Source organism: Labeo rohita, chromosome 16, assembly GCF_022985175.1.
Source record: "Labeo rohita strain BAU-BD-2019 chromosome 16, IGBB_LRoh.1.0, whole genome shotgun sequence".
NCBI classification, from domain to species: Eukaryota; Metazoa; Chordata; class Actinopteri; order Cypriniformes; family Cyprinidae; genus Labeo; species Labeo rohita.
This window is the reverse complement of record NC_066884.1, coordinates 22,475,292-22,493,906: the sequence shown is the minus strand read 5'-3', so window position 1 is coordinate 22,493,906 and position 18,615 is coordinate 22,475,292. Positions and strand designations below refer to the sequence as shown.

Below are 18,615 nucleotides of genomic sequence, written 5' to 3'. Positions count from 1 at the left end.
ATCAAAATTAACAACTTAAAATGTCAAACTTTCTAATGTAAATATAAAGATTCTTTAGATGTAATGCTATTTTTTTTAAATGTTAAAACACAAACATTTTTGTGGAATCAATGAATTTTATTTTATTTTTTTCTTGTTGATTAGAGTCATTAAATGCGGATTATTAGAAATGGAAACTGAACATCACAAGTGAGTCAAAAGCAAAAACCATCATATTAAGTTTTTACCATTGTATAAATGCAGCTTTATAGGAAATAAACCAGCTCTCTGCATTTCTGATTTTTCTGCTTCTGTTTTAAAACAATTTCATCTACAAGTTGTCAGCGTAGTAGACAGCTGTTTTAACTTCCCTTTATGTGACTGAACTTTGAACAGTTTTTATAAGATGATCTGGTGCTACACAGTATGTATTTGCTCTATAGATAAAAGGCTATGATGGACTTTCATAATGTGTTTATTCCTCTACTGCTGTCTTGCACCTCTGTGTTTACAGGTTAGTGAATATTTACTGATTTTTCACATTTTAAAAACTGAACTAATGTCATATGTAGTTTTTTTCTCCTAAATATTCAGCAGAGAAATTATGCAGTAAGTTTATGCATATTTTTTGTGTCTAGACTGCAAATGCAGTATAAAGTTCATAGCTATAAGAACAAAATTCTTTGTAAAATGATTATAGTGCTAAATCTAGTTTACAGAACATAGCTATCATACAGTATTTATATTATCTCTTGTAACAATTTTAGACTATCTTTCCGAATTTTGCTATTTGAGGTGGTAAAAATATATTATTGATTTCAGTCATTTCTTTTCCTCTATTATTTCCTCTGAGTATCTTTCCTCCAATATATTTAAGAATCCATGAATCCATTTCTTTTTACATTTGCCAAGAACTCACAATGAATGTTGAATACACATAAAATTACCTTTTTTTGTTGTTGATTACATAAGACGTGTATTTTGGGAAATATGTATATTAGACATAGGTATATAAGAAAAGCTGATTCTGCTAAACTCTTTCTGTGCATTACTTTTTTCCTTTGTAAAGCACTTCCTGTCACGCTGTCTTGAGAAATTCCCTGTACACTGTAAAAAACAATTTGTTAAGTTAACTTAAAATAATTTGTAACCTGGCTGACTTAAAATTTTAAGTTCAGTCAACTCAAAAACAGTTTATTCAACTTGAAATGTTAAATTATACTAAATGACAACTTAGATATTTGAGTTGAATCAACTTAAAATTTTAAGACAGCTGGGTTACTTACCCATCTGTTATGTTTAGCAAATACAAATATCTAAGTTGTTACTTAGTACAACTTAACATTTCAAGTTGACTAAACTTATTTTAGTTGATTGAACTTGAAATTTTAAGGCAGCAGGGTAACAAATTATTTTAAGCTGACTCAACAAATTGTGTTTTTTTATTTTTTATAGGGACAGTAAAACTAATAAAATGATAAAAACTAATTAAAAAAAACTAATAAAGCTTGCTTGAAATTACCATACATGTATTAAAAATAAATCCTTTTACAATCTTGGGATATTTTATAAAAACGTATTTTTAAAAATGGTTACTTATATATCTTATATATATACATACACATTTCTATTTTTTTCCAATACTGCATGGACAGAAAGTTGTCACTAATCTTAAGGTTACTGGGTGCCAGGGTCATGATGTCACACTGCTGTGCCAATGTATCCATGGAAACACAGAAGACACAATACTACAAGTGCAGTGGACGTGGCAGAATGAGTTCAGTATATATCATATCATGGTATTTAACATGGAGCACTATCCTTTATTGTAAGTATAAACTTCATGCATGGGCTGTTGAAAATCTCCTTTTTAAAGGAAATAATCAGTGTGAAATTGAATATGTTGCAGATTCTTGTATGATAAATTACTTCTATGTTTCTCATTTGTAAATTCCTGTACATAAAATTGTCTTCTAAATTTTTAATTGTAAATAGGAACAGATTTTAAAATTAATTAATTAATATATAAATCTGAGGGCGCAGTTTATGATCTGTAAGTACAAATTGCAAAATTGAGAGTCATGGGGACAGGCTTTCAAATGGGGGTTGTATTGCTCTTGCACTTTTATTAAGTCACACCTTTAGTGTTTTACCTCTTTACTAGACACAACTCACACTGTAAAAAACAAAAAACACAATTTGTTGAGTCAGCTTAAAATAATTAGTTACCCTGCTGCCTTAAAATTTTAAGTTCAGTCAACTCAAATAAGTTTAGTCAACTTGAAATGCTAAGTTGTACTAAGTAACAACTGTAACACCCTTTGGACTGTTTATGTTGGTTTTTCCCTGTTGTGCCCATATTTGGTTCTTCCTGCCCTCGTTGTGTCCCAATTAGTTAATTTGCTTCACCTGTCTGTGTCTTTGTTCTCAGTTCTAGTTCCGTGTCTGATCTTTGGTTGTGTGTTCTCCTGCCCTTGTTGGAATTACCAGTTTGGATTTGATTAAAGATTCCTGTTCGTGTTAATCTCGTCTTTGTGCATTTCCTTGCCACACCCAACTGTGACAACAACTTAGATATTTGTTTGTTAAACATAAAAGCTGGGTAATTAACCCAGCTGCCTTAACATTTTAAGTTGTCACTTAGCATAACTTAACATTTCAAGTTAAATAAACTTTTTTGGAGTTGACTGAACTTAAAAATTTAAGACAGCAAAGTAGCAAATTATTTTAAGTTGACTCAACAAATAGTTTTTTACAGTGCAGAGCCCCAGTGACCCACAACAGGTGAGACTTCCTGCTGCTGAAAATAACATTTTAACTGTGGGAGAAAAAGTTTATTAGTTAAAGATGCAATCAATCCTGAATCTAACAGACAAGTCATATGATATTTCACAAGTTTCAAACAACCCATGAGCTTCAGTAAATAGTTCAACTTCTCTTTACCTGTATTAGGATGTCACATATTCTGATGTCACAATACGAAAACCAGGCAAAGCTAACAGAAGCACCTCATCATCGGGGGAGATTGAATACGCTGCAGTTTCCTTCAGTGGTCGGTCAGAATCAGCATTACTGCAAGCTAATCAGTTAGATATGAAGTTCTGCTTAGCAGAGCTGGAAATCCTGTACACACAAGTGAATAAAGACTGATTTTGAGTACAAATGTCACATCCACTATAGGTTTCTATTAATGAATAAGGTGCTTAGAACAGCAAAGACGATAAAGGGATAATGATAACTATTAAGTTTTAGTAATCGTTTGATTGGGAAGTCCACACCACAGCTATGATAATGACAGAAGAACAATATTGTTGGAATCTTTTTTTTTGTTTGTCTGATTGTTTGTTTCCAGCTGAGGATAAAACAATTGACCATCTGACTTTAAAGAGCTTGAGCATTAATAGCAGTAGACAACAAAACTCCAGCTTATAATAAACAAAATGGCATCATCTGTTAGTGTGGACTACAATGAAGTTATCGTTACCGTTATCATTCCGGCATCATGGATTCTATTACAGTTTTTTATAAATGCTTACACACAGTTTTTGAAACTATGGCTTCATTTCTCAAAACTCCACACACAAACCCACAAAACACACAAACAACATGCAAAACTTCACGCATGTCTTGCAAAAGCAAACACTTCTTTCAAAACTATTTTAACTCTTCTAAAAATGTTATTTTTGTATAGTAACTGTACATACAAACATAAAATAATTAGCCACATACATGCCAAACTACACACAGATTTGAGAGAGAGTTGATTCTCTGACTTGGTTTGTATGCATGCTTAGTGTGTGCGTGTATACGCATATCATTCTCTCTCTCTCTTTGTGTTTCTTAATTGTTACCTTATGTACCTACAGTTCCCTATCTGTCGTACACTCCGAGTTGTGTCGAGTAGTGTACGACACTAGGGGTCGCTCTTGGGAGCCCAAACACCTCTGACAGTATAGAAAACAGGCCAATGAAATTGGGTGTGCAGATTTCACAGCTGGCCACGCCCCGGCCATCCGGGTACAAGTAGGGCAGCCTGTGCATCTGCTCACTCGTTCTGTTTTTCGGAGCCGAATGCAGCGTCTCTGCGTGAGAAGCGGCAACATTCACCTCTTTCGTCGTTGGATCTGCAGCACAGGCAGCGGTCTCTCCCTTCTCATACACAGATAGTGTTGTGAGAGTTCCCCTGCGTGCGTCGACGGCGATCTGGAAGAGGAATCTTCCTTCTAAAAAGGTATTTCTCTGAAAGAGCTAGCGCGGTGGGATTGTGTGTTGATTAACATATCTTTCCCTCCGTGCCATCCTGGTTGCGGCTTACCTTCCCATACGATCAACACGACCGTTGTGTTCAGTCTGGAGTTATGCTCACGCTGTTACAGCCTTTGTTGTTGATTCATGTTTTGCTGGCGAGAACATGATCATGGGCGCGCTTTGCTCGCGAGCCGTGTGCTTTTACATGAAGCCGCGGCTCACCCTGACTTCTTTCCGCTACGGTCCTTCTATCTCCGGGTACGAGGCCGTTGCTAGGGGCGTCAGTGGCGAGTATTAGGAAGCACGGATGGTTTCGCCGGGTGAAAACCCCGCGAACCTCTCGCTCCTCGCGTCCCGCGGTCGAGCTTTCGAACGAGTTTGTTAGTCTGTCTCAGTACAGCTGACTTTCTTATTCGGAGCTTCTAAATGGGCGGAAAAGGTTAGCGGCAGCATCGCTAGGAGGGCGTGTACTGTTTAAAGCTGAAGCTTCAGCTGAGCAAACCTCTGTGGAGCGTTGATTCTCAGTTGGAGGCAGACGCTAATATGGCGGTCATGGAAGGGCTGGTTAATAGACATCTGGGTAACGACCGGTATGCTCGTTTCCAGTGCCTGTTTTCCGAAGGTGCACGAGAGGTTGATGGTATCGCAGAAAGTCCGTTTAAAACGGGTGGGACGTGATAGTCCAACTTCTCCTCCTACACCATCCTCGATGGGGGTCCAGCGAGGGGGTTTCAGAGGTTCACAGGGCGGAGGGAGCGATTGAGGGGCACTGCCCTCAATACGCCGCCGCTTGTTGGGTTCCTCCCATGACCCCCGTCCAGAGCCTGTAAGTTCTTTCCGGGCAAGGCTTGCATGGCTTCTGGACAAGCTGCGTCCGCCTGCTGCGATTCGATACGAGGGTGGTGCCAACCTAGAGCTGCGGGAACTGCGCACGATACCGATTACGCTCGGTAAGCAATGAGGTCGTGGCGCACGCTCTGGGGAGGGCGATGTCCACTTTGTTGGTCCAGGAACGCCACCTGTGGCTTCACCTGTCGGAAATGCGGGAAATTGGAAGTTCGCTTCCCCCCCCCCCCCATTTCCCAGGTCGGTCCTTCTGGCAACACCGTGATAGCATTTGCACTCAAGTCCTTCACGGTGGTTAAGGAGCAGCTGTGGGTCAGGCTTCGGCCCTGTCCCCCGACTACTCCTGTCTGTCGTCGCCACGGACGGCCCCCTATAGAACTCCTGAGGCCCCGCGACAGCCGGGCCTCCGGCCTGACCCGCCCAACGGTCAAAGTTCTTGTGGGAAGGTGGCAACACCAGCTTGTCAGTAGGCTGGCTAGAACCCTCGTTAGGCTTCTAGCTTGTCCTCAGACAAGCAATGCAGAGCAGGTGGCCTAACTGACCCACCCAGATCCACTCTTGACCCGGGGATGAGAGGTGGATTCGGCACAACGGTTCTGACTGTCTGTCTCCACAGTCAGTCACTGCCGGGTCAGTATATAGGCCCGGTTATCCCGGTGATTTTGCAGCAATAGCCCTCCATTGACGGCTAGGTGCTGAGTCTGCAGACCAGGGTGGTTGGGCACTTACCTGGTTTCTGCGTGTTGGCAAAGACACACCGTGTCCTTGGGGCTTCTTCTCCAAGCACGATGCTCCTTGCTTTATTCAGCGACATCCCCATTCCAGGTACGTCGGGTATAGTTCACTGAGACTGCTAGCTGAGTCCCTACGTGGGTGCGATCCCTCCCTTAGCTTCTCAAGAACTAACTGACTTGGCTAAGCAACTCAGGTTGCAAGGCACCCGCTGAAATCTATGGCATTCTCTCAATATCGACTCAGAAGGGCGAGAATGCTGTGGTTCTTAAGCAGGAATCGCAGCCCCCCCTGGGAAGGGTGCGATAGAGCCTACCCCGGCAGCCAAAATGAGGGTAGGGGTTCTAGCCCCTACTTCATTGTACTAGGATGGGTGGTCAACACATGCCAATCTGAAACAAGAGTTTTTGAATCGGGCCCCCTTCAGGCGCCCATTCAAATGTTAGCCCTGGATATAGGGCTATCATAGCTCTTGTGTGGTCAGGGTTAAGATTGGTCGGGGGCATTGGACCTGAAGGACGCGTACTGTCATGCCTTTCCCTCCAAGACTCTGTCTTCAAAGGCGGGCTCATCAGTACAAGGTTCCCCCTGCAGCCTATCCCTATCGTCCCGCACCTTTACGAAGGTCAGGGGGCTGCCCTCGAACCCCCCCTCCGGGGTAGAGGGCATGTGCATTCTCAGTTATCTCTGTGACTGGCTATCTTAGCACACTCACGAGGTGCGGTTTGCACTCTCAGGGATGTGGTTCACAACCACCTGGCTGGATTGGGACTTCAGGTCTTCTGGGATGGCGTCCACCCAAGTTCCGTGGTGTTCTCACTAAATGTCGGTTCAGGGCCCCAACACCACGGTTCTTCGAGCAAAAAATCGCAGTCCTTCTGGCGAATGGTGCGATAGAGGCTGTCCCCTCAGCCGAGATGAAGAAGGGGTTCTACAGCCCCTACTTCATTGTACCCAAGAAAGGTGGCGGTCTCAGACCAATCTTGGATCTGAGGGTCTTGAATCGGGCCCTGCTCAAGCTCCCGTTCAGGATGTTAACCCTCAAGCACATTCTCATGTGTGTCAGAGTTCAAGATTGGTTTGTGGCCATAGACCTGAAGGACGCGGGTTGCCTTTTTCTCCATATAGACTCGGTCACTGTTCTACGCGTTTGCCTAGGACTGTGTACAGTCAGTGCTGTTGTGCGTGGGTGCACTCCGGGTTCACCACACCGGTCTCCTTCATGTACCAGGGCTCCTGGGACATATGGCAGCTTCAGCCGCAGTTACGCCGCTAACCTGATCCATATGAAACCGCTGTAGCACTGACTTCATACCGAGTCCCGAGATGGACGCGGCACTAAGCTCACATCGTGTGTACGTCACACTTTGTGTTGCAAACCTTCAGCCCTTGGGGACAAGCTAGTCCTGCGGGCAGGTTGCCCCTGGGACAGGTGTCTAGACGCACTGTGTCGCAACAGTTGCTTCCAAGTCAAGCTGGGGTGCCGTGTGCAACGGGTATGCAGCCTCAGGGTTCGGTTGGGCCCTCGGCTGCTTGGGCATTCTATCGCCTGGAGTTGTTGACAATACTCGGGCCCTGAAGGGATTCGGCCTCGGTCATGACAAACGTGTGTTGGTCGGCGCTGACAACACAGTGACTGTGGCATACACTAGGATGGTGTACGCTACTTTCACATATCACAACTCACCCGCCATCTCTTGCCCTGGAGCCTCAGGCTGTAGTGCGCCACTCACTGTCCGGGTGACAGGTTCGCCCCGAGGTGAGTGGGGGGCTCCACCCTCAGACGGTCCGGCTGTTTTAGAGTCGATTCGGCCAGGCACAGGGGTTCTGTGTCTCACCGGAATCCACTCATTGCAGCAGGGTATACGGCCTGACCAAGGACTCCCTCGGTTCAGGTCCGTTAATACTCAGCAGACCGTACGGCTTACTCCCCAGTAAGCCTTGTTGCACAAGACACGGTGCAATGTCAGGAAGGTTTCGAAATGGATTCTCTGTGTGGCCCAACGGAACTTGGTTCTCGGAGCGCGTGCTCCTACCATCGTTGCCTTCCTGACACACCCCCCTGAGAAGGAACCTCCTTCCTCAGGGGAGGGGCACAATCTGGCACCTGCGCCCAGATTTCTGGAGCTTCTTCTTTGGTCCCTAAATGCGACCAGGAAGCCTCCAGAAACCTTCCACCCACAGTGGGAAGCACCCTATACAGGATTGAGCCAGACGGTGGCATGCCCTGGGGTTGGCGCAGAGGTTCTTCCTAAGGGTAGAACCCACGGAGTTGCGGCATCAAATCTGTGCTATCCCTCCTCCAAGGAGGCCTGAATAGGCACCTTTCTGCTTCTACATCAGGGTCCGTGTACAGCCACCATGACTTGGTAGAAGGCAGATCGGTGGGGCACGCTTGGTAACACCACATCCCCTCTTGGTCTATCTGTGGTCCTCGGGCCTACAGTAAGATCCGTTGAGCCCTCAGCTGGGTGATTCGGTGCCCTCTCTGTGAGACAGCCCCCCCTGGTGGTGCTCACCCCTGTTAAGAGCGGGAAACCTTCAAGCCCTCTCCATCAACGTTCGTGCCTGGAATTCAGGCCGGTGAACTCTCACGTTGTCCTGGGAACCCGGCCTGGATACATGCCCGTGGTAACCACCACTCCCTCCGAGCAGGTGGTAACCCTGCAAGCTATTCCTTACCAAGGGAATACCCCAACCTGATCCTATCATGCCCGGTCCGTGTCCCACGCATTACCTGGAACGTTCTCAGCACTTCAGACGTCCTGGTCAGCTCTTGTCTGTTATGGAGCACAGCGGAAGGGGAAGGCTGTCTCCAAACCAGGATCTTAAAAAAAAAAAAAAAAAAAAATGTGGATGCGATCTGTACGGCCTACCAGGCCGGAGGCTTACCTTGCAGCCTCATTAACAGACATCTTCAAGAGCTACAGGTTGGGCTACACCTATATACTTGCCAGTTTGCGCATGGAACCAGTGTCAGCTAGAGTTCAATCGCAAGCTCTGGTTGGGTGTAGAGCTTGCTTAAGCGCTTCCCCTAAAATGGTGATTACGCTTCTAAGTTCAGTAGGTTTCCTGACGCGAACCCTGGACACCTTCTCCATCACTTGGCACTTCTGGACGTGGCGGAGTTCGGCGGAGGAACTCGCTGCAAAATCCCAACACAAGGTATGGTTACTTTACTAACTCTTGGTCGGATTTGTGCCCCGTATGTAGTGGCTCCTTATGTGGCCCCATATGTGTAATTCCACCTATAACTCTCTATGGTGCGGTGTTTCCCCTAATGACAGGTTTGTCTCTAGGATCTGAATTTGGTAGTCTCCCCCTAGCGTGAGACCCACATCAGGTCCCATATCTAATGATACTCACTTTATACCCCCCCCTCTGGGCAGGTTGTGAACTCCGTAGTGCCTTTTTTCCTTCGGGAAATAGTCACTTCCCCAACGTCCGTAAGACACTCAGCCGCTCCACTGAGGCAGGCCCGGCTGCAGGACACTGCTGTAACAGGTCAGTTCTTGGACGTTGGAAGGTCACGAAGAGGTGAGTCGCACTTATGTTAACACGCTGACCTGTTACTATCTGCGCCCGGTCACTCGTGACGCGGCCAGACTTGTGGCGTGATTTGACGGGGACCCCTAGTGTCGTACACTACTCGACACAACTCGGAGTGTACGACAGATAGGGAACGTCTCGGTTACGTATGGTAACCCTCGTTCCCTGATGGAGGGAACGGAGACGTTGTGTCTCCCATGCCACAACTCTGGACCGCCTCTGAGTGAGTTGAGACGCTCGGCTCCTCAGATCAGAACGAGTGAGCAGATGCACAGGCTGCCCTACTTGTACCCGGATGGCCGGGGCGTGGCCAGCTGTGAAATCTGCACACCCAATTTCATTGGCCTGTTTTCTATACTGTCAGAGGTGTTTGGGCTCCCAAGAGCGACCCCTAGTGTCGTACACTACTCGACACAACGTCTCCGTTCCCTCCATCAGGGAACGAGGGTTACCATACGTAACCGAGACGTTACAACTCACTCTGGTAATGGTGATGTAACAACAGCACTCTTTGTTTTATATACACAATTTAGGAATAAGCTGTACATATAAAAACAACTATAGATAACATTTAAGATAACATTACAGCAAAAAAAAAAAAAAGTATTTTTGGTTACACTTTATTTTAAGGGGTTCTACAGTGCAATTATACATTTACGTACTGAGAAATATTAATTGCAGTTTTTTTCAACTGCCTACGCACATTTTCAAAACTCCATTTTTCAGAAGTTTACACACGAATCCAAGAATTGCACACACAAAATACAAAATGCCTTATATCTCTTGCAAAAAAGGATATCAAAGGATATTCAAAATATCACAAACACATCTCAAAAGCAAACATTTGTCATAAGTTGCAAACACCTTTGCCTTAATATTATATTTGTAGACATATCATATACACACAGTTATTCAAAACCTAAAGCTCTACTTTCACAAGTTCCTGTGTACATTTCTGTACAAGATTGAAAGTGGCAAAATTCATAGTAAACAAGAAAGCAAGACTGAAACCAAACTTTTTTGTTTTACTGTAAGCATTTGTGGTTGTGAATACAGTATTACACAGTACAAAAGAAAATGTAATGTTATGTGTTTTAAAATGTATTATTATGTTGAACACATAAAAGTATAATTTTTTTAGGTTTCTTTGATGAATAGAAAGTTCAGAAGAGCATTTATCTGAAATAAAAATCTTTTGTAACATTACAAATGTCTTTATCCTCACTTTTAATCAATTTAAAGCATCTAAATTAAAGTATTAATTTCTGTATTTAAAAAAAAAACTGACTCCAAGCTTCTGAATGGTGTAATAATCTTACAAAATATTTTTATTTCAGATAAATGCTGATCTTTTTATCTTTCGGTTCATCAAAGAATCCTGAAAAAAATGTTCTCAGCGGTTTTAAATATTTATAATAATAATAGATGTTTTTTGAACAGCATATTAGAATGATTTCTGAAGGATCCTGTGACACTGAAGACTGGAGTAATGATGTTATAAATTACAATATATTACATTTTAAAATATGTTCAACTAAAAAGCAGTTATTTTAAATAGTAAAAATATTTCACAATATTACTGCTTTTGCTGTATTTTTGATCATATAAATACAAGCTTGGTGAGCAGAAGATATTTTTATTTATGTTTTTTTTTTATTTTTTAAACATTACAAATCTTACTGGTCAAAAGTACAGGTTAGATTCTCTATTGTTAGATTAGGTTCTCTATAAATTATAAAACACTTTCAGCTGTGGATGCACAAATATGCAAATTAAAATACATGTGTATTGAAATTTTTCAACATGGAGTTTTGTTTTATATATACTGTGCAAAGTTAAATGAAATAAAAATGGTTATCCAACACCTGCTATTACCCATGGAGAAAAAAAAAAAAACGAATTACCCCTTTAAACTTAAAATCTGTTCGTGCTTCCTTTAGCAGCAAGAATTGCAAACAAACTTTTCTGATAACTACAGTTCAGTTTTTCAGTTTTTACAGCACAGTGGTGGATATATAAACCAGCTGGTGAAAATACTAGATTTCTAATAGCCTAAATTTGGCCACCACTGTATATACACACGTGTGTGTTTGCTGTATACACAGTTAAATCTAAATTATTGATCTTTCTTTCATCTACACCTGAAAGAGAATTAGATTGCATTTTCTCTACACTACATATTTGCTGCGCTTGCATCATAGGAGAAAAATGTAAGAAGGTTAAATCTATGCTTGACAAGCTCTTGTCTCAACATCTCCACAGGCCTCTTCCTTTGTGACCACCATGTCAATAATGCTCAACGATTGTTCACCTGAATGATCTCAAACTTCAATTTAGAAAAAATGTTTATACATTTACAGTAAATGACAGAAGTTGACCCATGAGGACTAAAAATCTGTACTATCAACAACAATCATTTTCTTCCTCTCCTCTCCTCTTTTCTCACATCCTCCTCTTTACTCATCTCTTCTTTCTTTCCTTCTCCTCTCCTCTTTTTTCACAACATCCTCTCTGCTCATCTTTTTTCATTTCACTCTTCATCTTCTCTCTCATTACACCCCTTTCTTTACCAACTCCACCAACTTTTAGACTTTACACCTCTTTCTATAATAATAAAAATATAATAATATATAACTATATATAAATATATATAAAAACAAATGACAGAATTTTGTTTGTTGTGTTCGAGCAAATGGTACATAGATGTTTGTGATTTGTGTTAAACCTTTTATTAAATATTTTAAAGTATTGGTTGGTTGCATTAACTATTGTGAAAACATTTTAGAGTTTTGTGCACATTGTTTTGAGAAAAGTATTTGTATTTGTAATTTTTTGTATGAAATGAATGAAAACTTATAATTATAAAGTGTTCAGCTCACTGTGTTAACTGTTTTGAGAACAGTGACCCGAGTTTGGAGAAATATGTCAAATCGACTGAGAAAAACTGTAAATGTGAATTATTAGAAATGGAAAACTGAGGATCACAAACTGAGTCACAAGCAGAAACCACAGACCACAGTTTTTTTTCCCCCACAGCTACAGCAGAAATACATCTCAGCTCTCAGGATATTATATTATAATATATAATATATAATATAATATATATTATATTATCATAAGCTTATGATTTTTTTTTTCTTGTTGATTAGAGTCATTAAATGTGAATTATTAGAAATAGAAACTGAACATCACAAATGAGTCACAAGCAGAAACCATCATATAAATGCACCACCATTTTTTCACCATTGTATAAATGCAGCTTTTAAGATATTTATCTGCTCTCAGCATTTCTGCTTTTTCTGCTTCTGTTTTAAAACAACTTCATCTACACGTTGTCAGGGCGGTAGACAGCGGTTTTAACTTCCCTTTGTGTGACTGAACTTTGAACAGTTTTCTTGATCTGTTGATCTGGTGTTACACAGCTATGTCACTGCTCTATAAATGAAAGCTTATGATGGACTTAAATAAAGCGTTTATTCCTCTACTGCTGTCTTGCACATCTGTGTTTACAGGTTAGTGAATATTTACTGATTATTCACATTTTACAAATTGAACTAATGTCATATGCTGCAGTTTTTTTCTCCTGAATATTCAATAGAGAAATTATCCAGTTATGTTTATGTAGTTTGTGCATCATTTTTGTTTTGGCTGCAAATGCAGTATAAAGTTATTAGCTATATCCTTTATTTAAATTTCTTTGTGAAATAATTATAGTGCTAAATGTTGTTCACCAGAACATAGCTGTCATATAGTATTTATATTATCTCTTTTAACATTTACAAACTATCTTAGTTATCGTTTAAGATTGATTATATCTATTTAATGAAATATATACAAGACATTTACATAAGGAAAGCTGATTTTGCTAAACTCTCTGTGCCTTACTTTTTTCTTTTATGAAACACTTCCTGTCATGCTGTCTTGAGAAATTTTGTGTGCAGACAGACTAAACTAATAAATTAAACTTGTCTGAAATTGGCAAACATAATTAGATCCTTTCGCAATCTTTGAATATTTTGAATGATTAAAAAGCCTTGCCAGCTATAAATTGGTTACTTTACAGAGATGAATGGCCTTTTTCTGCATGACACATTCCTGAAAGACAGAGTCAGCTTCAGTAAGAGCTCTCCTCTGATCGATGAGGCCTCCATCATCATCAAAGATCTGACGATGAGTGATCAGGGACTTTACAGCTGTGACTACACAACCTTCCCTAGCGGCAGTCATAAAGGACAAGCTACTCTTACAGTGTTAGAAGGTACACAAGTAAAAGCAGCTCATTTAAACTGACCAGAGCATCTAAAGAAACTGTTGTTAGTAGTATAGCAGAAGGCCTAGTAGAACATTAGCCTCTTAGAATTAAGCATTATAATCAATGTCATTATTTTAAAGCAGTCATGAGCTAAGAAATCAAACTTCTTTTGGTCTTTCGGCATATAACAGGTCAATGAACTATAAAAACATCCTGGAAATTTCAAAACTCAAAACTGTCTTGTTAGTTTAAAAAAACAGCTTTTATTGAATTCAAGCTCAGAAAACAACTTGTGGAATGTGCGACTTACAATGTAATAGTGAGGCAAAAGCCTGCCTCTGCAGAAGAAGATCAGTGCCTGTTTCTACATCACTGCCTCTTTAGCCGTGCACACTGATATACGCTTGTAGTAGGACAGAGGATATACTACAGAGGCTCAAACACAGGATTACTTTATCAGCAGAACCATACAGATGTCAACCTTTTAACTACTTTTTTAACTACTACGTTTTCCTGAAGAATGAGAGTTACTTGCTTCTGCTGTAATGGTTTCTAATGGATTTTCTGCATTGCTATGCTGTTGCTAGGGTGTAGCCAATCACAGCCTCTGAGGTAGAAATAGATTTATCCAGTCAAATCTGTGGAGTTTTATCACCCATTTTAGTGTCTGGAAGGTGAAAATAAGTCTGATTACAGTGACAAATAATAGCGCACCTCTCCTTGACAACCAGCACAGTTTAAGTATCATTCTTGTTTAGGGGTGTAACGATAGTACCGAACCGTACGGGCATCTCGGTTCGGTGCGTGAGGCCTTACAACAAATGCAGGTAATTCACCCTCAGTCCAGAAGGGTAATGCGACTCAGCGTCAGGAGTTGCGCACTTGAAAACAAAGACCCCTAGACAGTGACCATGTGCTGTTTCTGAACGCGTTTCTCACTGACAAATGAGTATAACGTAATTTTAAAGGCTTGCGCACTCAACCGTCTGCGAAATGGAGCTTTGTGCTCTTGTATCCTACCTCTCTCATTCGACAGAAATCCAAATATTCCATAATATTTCCATATTTGCGAATCATTCAAATGCTAAACTATTATTATGTAAATGATTGACTTTGTACTTCAGTCACATTCTAACGGTCACACAGTGAGGCGGGTGCACTTATGTTTGGTTCACTGTGTTTTATTTTGATAAAGTACCAACTGTGTTGTCATGTTAGCAATGCCAGAAGCCCGGAACTGATATGTTTTGTGTTTGTGTGCGCCGGCGCGATTACTTCAACTTTCCTCACACCAGCAAAATCAACTTAAACAAAAAGCAAATAGAATGTCACTTTCTGCTATTTGAGTTTCCTTTCTGTCAGAAAACTGAACAGAAACTCAGCAAATATAGGCTACCTTACCTGTCGCACAGTTTTTTTCCCTTGTCTATCAGTTAACTAAATGAAATCAATTTTAAGTATGTATTCCTTGTATGTGTACTGCAGATTTTATAGCCTAAGACATTAATTTGATTTAATATTTACTATTTTCACATGTAGGTGGAAAAAATTGTAATTTGTACTACTGTCTGTTTAAAATAAATGAAAACAAACCTAGCATAGTAGATTTGATTTTTTTTTTTTTTTTTTGTTGTTGTACCAAAATCGTATCGAACTGTGACCCTCGAACCGAGGTACGTACCGAACCGTGACATCTGTGTACCGTTACACCCCTATTCTTGTTAGTATCACAAATTATGTGATATGATTGCCAAAGTGTAATACTCTGAGTTAGTGCTTTAGAACAAATTCCTAATCAATAGTGATGCTTAACTTTAAATGCACCACCAAAAAAGTGAGTAAAATCACAAAATAACCATGAAAGATAGAAATTGTGTATTACAATCATATATGCTGTTTCACCACCAGACTTCCTACTGAATTCCTAAATTGCCGAATTATTACGAGCTCTTCTTGATGACCTGTCTGCAGGCAGTCATCCTGTTGTGTCCACTGCTGAGGCTGTAGGGATTGTGACTGCTGTAGTGTTCATCACTGTGATTACAGCTGCTGTGGGGTATTTATTCCTGTGCAACAGACGGTATGTGACTACAAAACATTTAGCATTTAGCAACCGCATTGAAATATGACAGACTCAGCAACTAGCAAAGCAAAAACACTTTTGCTTTTGCTACAAGGGTTTGAAATGATCAAATTAATTTTCAAAGGTTCTCTAATTTTTCATAAAATTCATTTATGCTGCGTCCAAAAGCCTAGTCAGCTGACTTGCTGCCTCGCTGCCTTATGAGGCAGTGACTTCGAAGGCTGCGAAGGCAACTCTAAAAAAAGTTTCGGACAGACTTCAGAGGCAGCAGAATGTGACGCCGTTGCTAGGTTAAGTTGTATATTTTGTAGAAAAACAATCTTATACAGTTATATATAAATGCTTTAATAATACATAAAGACCTCAATGTCATTACCCACCTAAGGTCTGTGCGTCGGAGAAGACGACTGAGAATGGCAGCTACTTTTTGCTTAAAAAAATAAAAGCACCGATGCAAGTAATATTGCAGAACAGGTCATTGTTATTCGTAGCTGTTTCGTTATTATTGTAAATATTATTCTTATTCACTACTCATTTGAACCCTTTTATCATTTTATTAAATACTATTATTGCAAACAATATTATTTATTATGCTTTCTACAACGATTCATAAAGTATATCATGGTCAAGATCTCATCTATTATATAAAGTAACAAGTCTAATTTCATCAGAATATCTTTATTTATATAGCTTATATGATGCACACGCACAGGATTGTGGGAAATTGAAGGCAGCGAAGGATACATCTATGCTGCCTTCAAAATTCCATCAGAAGAAGCTACCTCCGGAGACAGGAAGTGCAGCAGAATTAGAATTTGGACGTGCCTTGATGCCTTCCTGCCTTGGAATGCTGCCTCCGAAGGCAGCATTTTAGAGCTTTCGGACGCAGCCTTAGATCTATGATTAATCCAGCACATCTGCATTTGTACATACAGTATACTACAGGTAAAACCCAAGATAATGTGCTAGCAGCATTAGACATTTTACAAAATGCAACATACTCTGTCATTGTCTTTATCTTTACCAGCCTGGAACTAATAAAAAGGACATACTGATTTTAAATACAGAATCACAGTAAATACAATAGTAAAGTGTCTGAGCTGTAACTAATAAATTCATTATCTTGTTCAGTATTCAGCATAAAGTTATTGTGAGATGATAAAACCTTTAACATTTCTCTTTTTATGTTTTGCAGGCGAGCCAGCAGCACTGTCACTTATTGTAAGTATAAACTTGAAAATCTCTCTTTTTAAAGGAAATAATCAGTGTTAAACTGAACATATTGCTAATTTGTGCATGATAAATGCATGTGCATGATAAATCTAATACAAATCTGAGGGTACAGTTTATGATCTAATGTACAATGGCTTCCAAAAATTGGTGGGTACAAATGACCAAATCATGGGGACAGACTTTCAGACAGGGGGTCATATGGGGGGCTCTACTTTCCTCTTCATGTATATGTATAATGTATAATGTAATGTATAATGTAAAGTATGTATAATGCTGCTATTTCACCAGTGTTTTACCTCTTTACTAGATACAAATCAGAGCCACAATGACCTACAACAGGTGAGGCTTCCTGCTGCTGTTACTGAAAGATGCAATTAGTAGTGAATCTCATAAACAAATCATATGATAATCATATGAAGTGTCAAATAAACCGTGAGCTTCAGTAAGTAACTTAAGTTCTCTTTATCTGTATTAGGATGTCCCATATTCTGATGTCACAATACTGAAACCATGCAACGTTATAAGCCCCTCATCATCATGGGACACTGAATATACTGTGGTTTCCTTCAGTGGTTGGTCAGGATCAGCATCACTGCAAGCCTTATTAGCCAGTCAGTTGGCTTTGGGTTTCCACATAGCAGAGCAGGAAACTCTATTCACACAGGTGAAAAAACACTGATTTTAAGTACATCGATTTTCCAGCTGATGGAGGATAAAACTTTTGACCATCAGACTTTAAAGAGCTTGAGCATTTATAGTGGCAGACAACAAAACTCCAGCTTATAATACACAAAACGTCACTGTACGTTAGTGCGGTTATTAATGTAGTTATTGTTATCGTTATCATTCTTGGTGTGATTATGGCCGAAAAGCTGACACCGACAGTGTTTAAAAGTGTGCTTGTTTTGTTTTTGGAGCTAGGCTTGAGTCTGTGTGTGTGGTCTATGCAAGAAGTCACAAATTTTACAACTTCTTAAAATGTAAGCTAATTAAAACACATTTCAACAGATACTCACTGTGTACAATTATGCATCAGGGTCCCTTTATTGTCATCTCTTTTGGGCTTTGATTTAGATTTGAAAAACAAAATGTTCAATGTTCACTTTATTTCTAAAGCACATATTAATACAACCAATGTTGGCCGCAGTGGTGAAAAACCAGCATATGCTGGTAGGTATGTTTTGATGCTGGGATGCAGGTTAGGTATGTTTTCATGCTGGTTTAAGCTGTTCCTTTGCTGGTTTATGCTGGTCCTTGACCAGCAACATGACCAGCTAAGGACCAGCATAAACCAGCAAAAGACCAACTTAAACCAGCATCAAAACATACCTAACCAGCATCCCAGCATTAAAACATACCTACCAGCATATGCTATTTTTTTCACCAGGGGTACAAGAAACAATACAGAATAACAATAAAATAACTTTCAAATTCTATATCATAACAACACACAAACACAAATAAAACCTCAGATTCAGTGAGACAATTAATAAAAACCAGTTTCGTAACATTCTCTTTGATTTCTTCACCTGGATCAGATCAGATATATGATGGAGCCAACTTAGGTTTATTGGAAATAGGTGCCTCTATATACATTTCTGCAAACCTGAAAAAACGTACCTATTTGTATGAATCACTGCAGTTTCCAGGTGAAATGAACACTAGAGGCAGTAAAACTTTTATTCCTTTTCAC

The 18,615-nt window shown here is 40.3% G+C and overlaps 2 protein-coding genes across 2 annotated transcripts in view; both read left to right on the top strand.

Annotated features, from left to right (window-relative positions):
* Positions 1 to 459: 459 nt before the first annotated feature.
* The window catches only part of LOC127178213 (nectin-1-like), a 38,513-nt gene continuing 20,357 nt past the window's right edge, over positions 460 to 18,615 (top strand). Inside the window, exon 1 of the mRNA XM_051130935.1 lies at positions 460 to 493. The gene's annotated coding sequence lies outside the window, so the exon portion shown is untranslated. The remainder of the gene's footprint in view (positions 494 to 18,615) is intronic.
* LOC127178214 (uncharacterized) lies at positions 12,762 to 18,030 on the top strand. Its single transcript, XM_051130937.1, has 6 exons — positions 12,762 to 12,866; positions 13,418 to 13,612; positions 15,578 to 15,686; positions 16,885 to 16,910; positions 17,230 to 17,261; positions 17,398 to 18,030. Exons 1-6 carry the CDS (start codon positions 12,806 to 12,808, stop codon positions 17,599 to 17,601), a joined length of 627 nt encoding a protein of 208 aa, XP_050986894.1. The 5' UTR covers positions 12,762 to 12,805; the 3' UTR covers positions 17,602 to 18,030.

Excerpts from the sequence above, each read along its gene's own strand:
- LOC127178214 (XM_051130937.1), top strand. The coding sequence starts at position 12,806 with ATGATGGACTTAAATAAAGCGTTTATTCCTCTACTGCTGTCTTGCACA. Across the intron at positions 16,911-17,229 it reads CAGCAGCACTGTCACTTATT|ATACAAATCAGAGCCACAAT; the intron begins GTAAGTATAAAC and ends CCTCTTTACTAG. Across the intron at positions 17,262-17,397 it reads GCCACAATGACCTACAACAG|GATGTCCCATATTCTGATGT; the intron begins GTGAGGCTTCCT and ends TATCTGTATTAG.